General features: G+C 46.6%; 1 protein-coding gene across 2 annotated transcripts; it reads left to right on the top strand.

Moving 5' to 3' along the window:
• Positions 1-319: 319 nt before the first annotated feature.
• LOC119361912 (disease resistance protein Pik-2-like) lies at positions 320-5058 on the top strand. 2 transcript variants are annotated; one of them, XM_037627085.1, is made up of 4 exons: positions 320-487; positions 582-1578; positions 2680-4673; positions 4747-5058. In XM_037627085.1, the coding sequence occupies exons 2-3, from the start codon at positions 623-625 to the stop codon at positions 4661-4663; spliced, it is 2940 nt and encodes a 979-aa protein (XP_037482982.1). In that variant the 5' UTR covers positions 320-487; positions 582-622; the 3' UTR covers positions 4664-4673; positions 4747-5058. The 2 variants fall into 2 exon arrangements, with proteins under 2 accessions (XP_037482982.1, XP_037482980.1); XM_037627083.1 differs by having other exon boundaries at positions 2680-5058.
• The last annotated feature ends 2210 nt before the right edge of the window (positions 5059-7268 follow it).

The raw sequence follows: 7268 nt of genomic DNA, 5'->3' as shown, positions 1-7268 counted from the left end.
TTATAGTCATTGGATGTGATGCGTGTATGCTGACGTGGGTTGTATCTGTTCTTGTTTTTAAAGTGAATGAGACCAAATTTCCTAGATTCATGAAAATATAGAACAGCATATAAGTTATTATGCTTGCATATCCATTATTTGAGTCTTCAACAATTATTCCAATAATTATATATCCGATTTGCCCTATGAATGAATATGCAAACATATGTTTTATGCTTGTTTGAGTAATAGCAAGGCAAAATCATGCTATAAATAGCTAGGATATCTCATCAGATGAGTTCTAGGTGACTCCCTTATTTCAATCCCCCATCGTGACTCCCTTATTTCAATCCCCCATCGTGACCATCAGCCAAAAACAGAGAGGGGCTGCTTTCGCTCTCCCGTCATCGTCCCATCCGCCGGCCAGAGGCACTCTTCTACCCCGCCGCCGGCTAGCCGCTTCCGCGCCCAGACTCTTCTTGTTATTCAAGTCTCCAAGATCCGAGTGGTGAGCTAACATATTCAACCTTCGCTCAAAATCTCCGCTTCCCCTAATCCATTCCAACTTAATCATGTTCTGTTTTCCGCCCAAATCTGTGCAGAGCTCTCCTCAATCGGCAGGGGAACAGCAAGGCCGGCAGCCATGGAGCTGGTGGTGGGAGCTTCGGAGGCGACAATGAAGTCCGTCATGGGGAAGCTGGGCGGCCTCCTCGCCCAGGAGTACACCCTGATCCGGGGCGTCAACGGCGACCTCCAGTACATCAACGACGAGCTGGCCACCATGCAGTCCTTCCTCCGGGACCTCACTGCCGTCGGCGCCGGCCGAGCCCAGAGCCACGGCCACCGGACGAAGGACTGGATGAAGCAGATCCGCGACATCACCTATGATATCGAGGATTGCATCGACGACTCCGCCCATCGCCTCCACGGCCTGCGCTCCGACATGTGCTGCTACTACTTCGCCAACAGCGTCTACGAGGTCCTCACCTGGTGGCCTCGCCGCGACGTCGCCACCAAGATCTCCGTTCTCAAGATGCGGGCGCAGCAGATCGGGGAGCGGCGGGAGAGGTACGGGGTCAACAACCCGGAGGCCGCCGGTGGATCTGAGGGTTCCCATGCCGGAAACGGCACTACTGCCGGATTCGACGCCGCCGACAACCAGGAGGCGAGCCTTGAGCTCGTCGCCATGAAGGATCCGGTGGGGGTGGAGGACCACATGAAAGAGCTGGAGGAGTGGCTGACTAACGACAAGAACAGCTCCGGCGTGCTGTATGTTGTTGGGTTTGGAGGGGTGGGGAAGACCACCATTGCTACCGCCTTGTACCGGAAATTTGGGGACCAATTCGACCACCGCGCCATGGTCAACGTGTCTCAGAGCTCCGATATCAACGCTGTCCTGACCAACATCAAGAATCAAGTCATGCCGCAGTCCAGCGGCCAAACACAGCAAGGCGCCGGAGGCGTGCTCGGCCGGCTCAAGCGAGGTACCTCGGCATTGGCGGCCAAGTGCTGCAGCGCCGGCGCCTCAGAGGAAACGCGTGGTGAGACGAAGCTGGATCGGCTCAAGAAAGAGCTCACGGGACACTTTGACAACAGCAGGTACCTTGCACACATCGGACCCTTATTGCTTTCTCTGATTAATGCTTAATGAGTACAATCCTGATTATGCTGATATAGCAGGATGTGCTTAATTGGTCTTTTATTACTCATGACATAGCAAGCATATATATCATTTTGGGACATGAATTATATACATTTACATTTCATTCATTGCTTACTAGGAAAAACAACATGTTTTGGGCCATGGAATTTGGTCCTCATCTATTTTCGTCCTAAATGGATGCCATGTGTCAAAAGAAGCCACGGCGCAACCATTTTTTTTCCATTCGATGTAAAATGGATCGGATTCCAGTCAGAAATAATGGAACAACAGATTGGGTTCCACTATCAGAGATAACGGAACAACAAACAAAATGAAAAAGCATCCTGGTGCAAAACGAAACTACAAAACAGGGTTCAAAGCGCTAACAACCGCGTGCACCGCTAACAGCCAGATAAACTAAAGTTCTAAAAGGCAACCAATAGTACAGATATTACATAACCAAAACAACCTCATTTTTCAGCAACCCTTTTCCCTCCTCTAATATCCAGCTCAATTTGCTTCATCCATGGCTTCATCAAATCGACCATATTGTTCTCCTTTTTGTTCCCCTCTCATGCTCCAGACAGTGCTCCGCGCCCTATTCGAGCTCCTTGCTGACAGCGCTCCTCTATGTGTGATTTTCTTTTTTTCCCTTTTCCTTATTGGCTTTGTGCATCCAAGTTGTGCATAGGCTGGGTGTGCACTCTCTGTGTTTTATCCACTTGATGTGACATTATGAGTCAATAAAGAGCGCACTTCACTGGAAAAAAAAACATACCTTCAGTTCCATGACTGCATAACTTCTTGTTTTAGCTGATGAAATTCATGATCACTTGGTGGGAATCCCTGCCTATGCAATTATGTTTCTTTTCAATCTTATTCTGTTCCTCAGCCCACATCATTTGATCCAGATAAAATGGGAGGAAAGTAGTACTGTAAACATGAACTGTACAACCATTTAGTTCTGATAAAGGAGTTATTTATTGCTGCTTACTCACTCTGCTCCATTTTTTTGAAAACTCAATCTCTGCTCCCATTTTTGGTTTCTTTTCTTGCAGTTACTTGGTCTTGGTTGATGATGTTTGGTCTGCAGCAACGTGGGACCAGATCAGAAAGTCACTTCCGACAAGTAAGAAGCACACCAGAATAATAGTTACTACACGGTTTCAAGCTGTTGCTACAAGACATAGAGGGGAAGAAGGTGATCATACTCGTAAAGTTTCCCCTCTTGGCATTGTAGAATCTGAGAGGCTATTTAAGCAGGCCTTCTCTGAATCCAAAGGTAGTGAGGTTGAAAAGGTTCCAATGGAAGTCTGGAATATGTGCGGGGGGCTGCCATTGGCAATAGTTATCATGGCTGGTCATGTGGCCTGCAACCCAAACAAATCAGCGGATGAATGGTTGAAGGTCTGCAAATCTCTATTTCCAGAGTCAGGGAAGGATCATGGGAAAGGTGGGAGAGACCTTACCCAGGAAGAAGTTGGTAGGATTGTAAGTCATTGCTACAATGACATGCCTGCTGACATCAAGACTTGTTCTCTGTATTTGAGCATATTTCCAAAGGGCCAGAAAATCAGCAGGAAGCGTTTGACAAGGCGATGGATAGCTGAAGCTTTCGTTGCTGAGAAGCAGGGCTTGAGTGTGGAGGACGTTGCAGAGACATATTTCAATCATCTCATAAGAAGGAAGATCATCCGACCGGTGGAGCACAGCAGCAATGGGAAGGTGAAGAAATGCATAGTCCACGATATGGTTCTTGAACACATTGTAGCGAAGGCAAGTGAAGAGAATTTCATCACTGTGATTGGTGGTAACTGGCTTATGCAGCTACCTAGCAGCAAGGTCCGCCGGCTGTCCCTTCAAGAAAGTGACTCGAAACGTGCAAATGATACGGAGAAGATGAACCTGTCTCATGTCCGGTCACTGACCATGTTTGGGAGCTTGAACCAACTGCCTTCCCATTCATTCAAGTTTGGAATTGTACAAGTCCTGGATCTTGAAGGCTGCATGGGTTTCAAAGCGCATCATGCAGAGGAGATATGCAAGATGCTTCTTCTCAAGTATCTCAGTCTCCGAAGAAGTGACACTAAACAGCTTCCAAAAGCAATTGGAAAGCTTGAGAACCTCGAGACTCTGGACATTAGAGAGACAAGTATTGTTGAGTTGCCTAAAACCGTATGCCAGCTTGAACGGCTGGTGAACATACTTGGTGGGGATAAAAGAACAAGAAGGGCATTGAAGCTTCCTCAAGAGTTGAATAAGAAGAAGAAGATGAAGGCCTTGCGCATACTGTCAGGGATTGAGATTGTTGGGGGATTGGCGGACCTTCATCATCTGACTGAGCTGAGGAAGCTTGCCATCTACAAGCTCAGCACCATGAGTGACGATCCAAGTTTCAAAGATTTAAGCTCCTCTATCGAGTACCTTGGGGGCTACTCTCTGAACACCCTCATAATTGACGACGAGTCATCCAAGTTTATTAATTCACTGGATGACCTGTCATCACCACCAAAGTTCCTTGTTGCCCTTGAGTTATCTGGCAAGATGGTTCAGCTTCCCAGCTGGATCACACAACTCAGTGCTCTCACCAAGCTAACCCTTTCAGTAACAGCTCTCCGGACAGATAACTTGCTGCTCCTTAGCAATCTAGATGCACTGTTCTCCCTCACATTCTCATTCAGGGCAGAAAAGCAGGATTCAGAGACACTTACCATTCTTGTTGAAAACAAGTTGTCATCTGACGGGGAGATCACAGTCCCAGATGCTGGTTTTAAGAGCCTTAAGCTTCTTCGCTTCTTTGCTCCTCTCTTGCCTGTATTGAGTTTTTCAGAGAATTCCATGCCAGAGCTGGAAAGGCTAGAGCTGCGGTTCAGCATGCTGGAGGGGCTTTATGGCGTGGAATACCTTGCAGGACTCAAGGTGGTGCACCTGACATTGGAGGACAAAGAAGGTGAACATATGACGAAAGAGGTGCAGCGCGAGGTGGAGAGAGCAGTGAAGAGGACCGATGGCAAGGCACCCAAGATAATCCTCGATCAATGACTGATCCAAAGTGAGAACCTATGGTTCTTTGCAAGTCTGTAAGTTTGAAGTCATCATGTATTCACATTCTTGCGTGTTCTCAGATACTTTCATGCCACGTATGCTTTTACCCTCTCGAAGAAGGCAGGGATGATAGTGTGAAAAGAAGGATGGTGCTTCATCCAGGCAGGTACGTTGTATGACAGTTGTGCTGGATGTTATGTTCGTCGTGTTTGTGTGTGCAAGTTTGATCTTCCAATTAAGAGGATCCTGTAATTCTCTTTGACCGCAAATGTTGTTGTAAAATTCATGCAAGACAATGGCCATGCATTTATTTGTACTCATCTCTGGACATCTGATACCAGAATCTCCAAATTGTTCAACATGTTGTAATGAAGATGCAGAGAATTCCTGTCCATGGTTTCTGTATTTATTTATATATTATTTGTGAAGCAGCAGTGGAAGGCAGCAAATTTGTAAAGCAGCAGTGGAAGGGAACAGAAAGTGTGGTTCTTTGTAAGCCTGTAAGTTTGAAACCATCACATTCCTGCCTGCTCTCGGATATTTTCATGCTGCTGCTGCTTTGCTCTCTCAAAGAAGGGAGGATGATACACTGTGAAGAGAAGGATGATGTCTCATCCAGGCACGTCGTATGGCAGTTGGATTACATGCTGTATTCGTGACAGTTGTGTTCAGTGTGCTATTCGTCGTGTTCGTGCGTGCACGCGCTGCAAGTTTGATCATCAGTTAACAGGATGTTGTAGTTCACTTTGATGCAAATGCTGTAAAATTCATGCAAGACAATGGTCATGCATTTATGTGAGCTCATCTCTGGACATGTGATACCGGAAGTTGCAAACTGTTCAACATATTGTAAGGAAGATGCAGAGATTTCCTGCCCTTGGTTTCTGTATTGATGTATTTCTGTAAAGCGACGGCGGTATCTGTTGGTTGTGCGTGAAAATTCATCCTCCGAACGCCTGGTATGAGCAGAATCAACAGTGCACCGGCAGCATGTTTTTTCTACTGTTGGCCCCAGCCCCAAACTGAAAAGAATCTACAGTAGCACCGATGGTGTGCCCCCCCACCGTACGTATATAATGCGTGATGTGGAATGACATTCATTGGGACGGGCGGGCAGGCCTGGCATGGATTGGCATTCATTGGCGGCGTGCACGTCAGCCTCCGAGGAAGAAAGAAAACGGAGAGAGATCTTCGGTCGACACCAGGAAAAGCAATGGCGTAGCGCGTAACGAGGGACAGCCGAATACACCACGAGGTGCTGATCGAGAGCGAACGATGCCCCGAACTCACTTTTCCTCTTTCTCTCTAGCCTTGCTGGTTTCAGTTCCTGAGACATTGTATTTCCGTTATGAAAGTAATGGAAAGGAGAAAAATCCGGTTCGAAAAAAGAGAGCGAACGACGCGGACGCGCGCGTGCCCGTCGTCTTCTTCCTTCCCGCATTGACTACGGAGAGCGATCCATCTTGGATCATGGCCATGGGGGCAGAGCAGGAGGAGGAGGAGGAGAAGCTGGAACCGCAAGCCCACACGGGACCTCGTACCTACGTACCAACTAGCTAGCCTGGGCGACTAGACAAATAAATACTGTAGAAGCCACGCCATGCCGCCTGCATACTCCCGCTACTTTTGTCACCGTCGTCTACGCGACCGCTGTCGTGCTACTGCTACGCTTCCGCTGCTGCTGCTCCTCCTCCTCCTCCCTCAGGTACGGCCGAGGTCCACCCTCATCCTCCTCCTCCTTAACCATCTTTACCCTCTCCTCTCCCTGAAAGGAAGGAAGGAAGGAAACATCCATCGTCTTCTTCCTACGCCACGCTACGCGAAATAGTAGGAACTACTATAGACGCAGATGTGCTCGTTTTCTCTTCTTTTTTTTCTCCGTCAGGTTATTGTCGTCTTATTTTTTCTTTGTATTGGTTTTGTCTGCGTTTGCTTGGATTTTAATTTTGTTTTGGTGTTTTTTTTTCATATGTCCTGTTGAGCTGCTGCTACAGACGGTATTTATTTATTCCAAGACAAGAGTGGGGTTGTCCAGTGTGTAGTTACCATGTCCTGACGAATTTCAGCCTCTCTGCGGTTGCAAAGCAAGAGCTAGGCAACGCCCCAGGCCAAGCCTTCAAAATACACTAGCTACAGCAACCTAGCTGTCATGGGCCATGCACCTCGGCGTATGGTTGGTTGTTGTGTGAGTCTCTTCGGAGCTAATATTTTCTTGCAGAAACCATAGAATTGCTACAATACAGTCACATGGACCAGCCCACAAAGCTCCCGCTCAATCAGCTCGGCTCCAGCTCCTTGCTATTTTTTTTTCCACTTCGCTCCACTACTAATCTTACAAAAAACCGTCTATTGTTTTATTTTGTAAAGGTTTGTTAAATCAAAAAATGTTCACGGATTAAAAAAATCTTGCAAATAAAAAAATCTTCAGGAATTTAAAAATATTCATGGGTTTTAAAACAATCGCAAACATGAAATAAACTTCATAAATTTCAAAAATGTTCGTAAAATTTAGAAAAAAATTATGAATTAAAAACAGTGATTTTGAAGAAATTTTCACTATGTTTAAAATGTTCGTGAATTAAAGTTTTAAAATAGAAATGTG

The sequence above is a fragment of the Triticum dicoccoides genome, chromosome 2B (assembly GCF_002162155.2).
Source record: "Triticum dicoccoides isolate Atlit2015 ecotype Zavitan chromosome 2B, WEW_v2.0, whole genome shotgun sequence".
NCBI classification, from domain to species: domain Eukaryota; kingdom Viridiplantae; phylum Streptophyta; class Magnoliopsida; order Poales; family Poaceae; genus Triticum; species Triticum dicoccoides.
The sequence above is the reverse complement of the archived record's forward strand: the minus strand, read 5'-3'. Positions and strand labels throughout refer to the sequence as shown.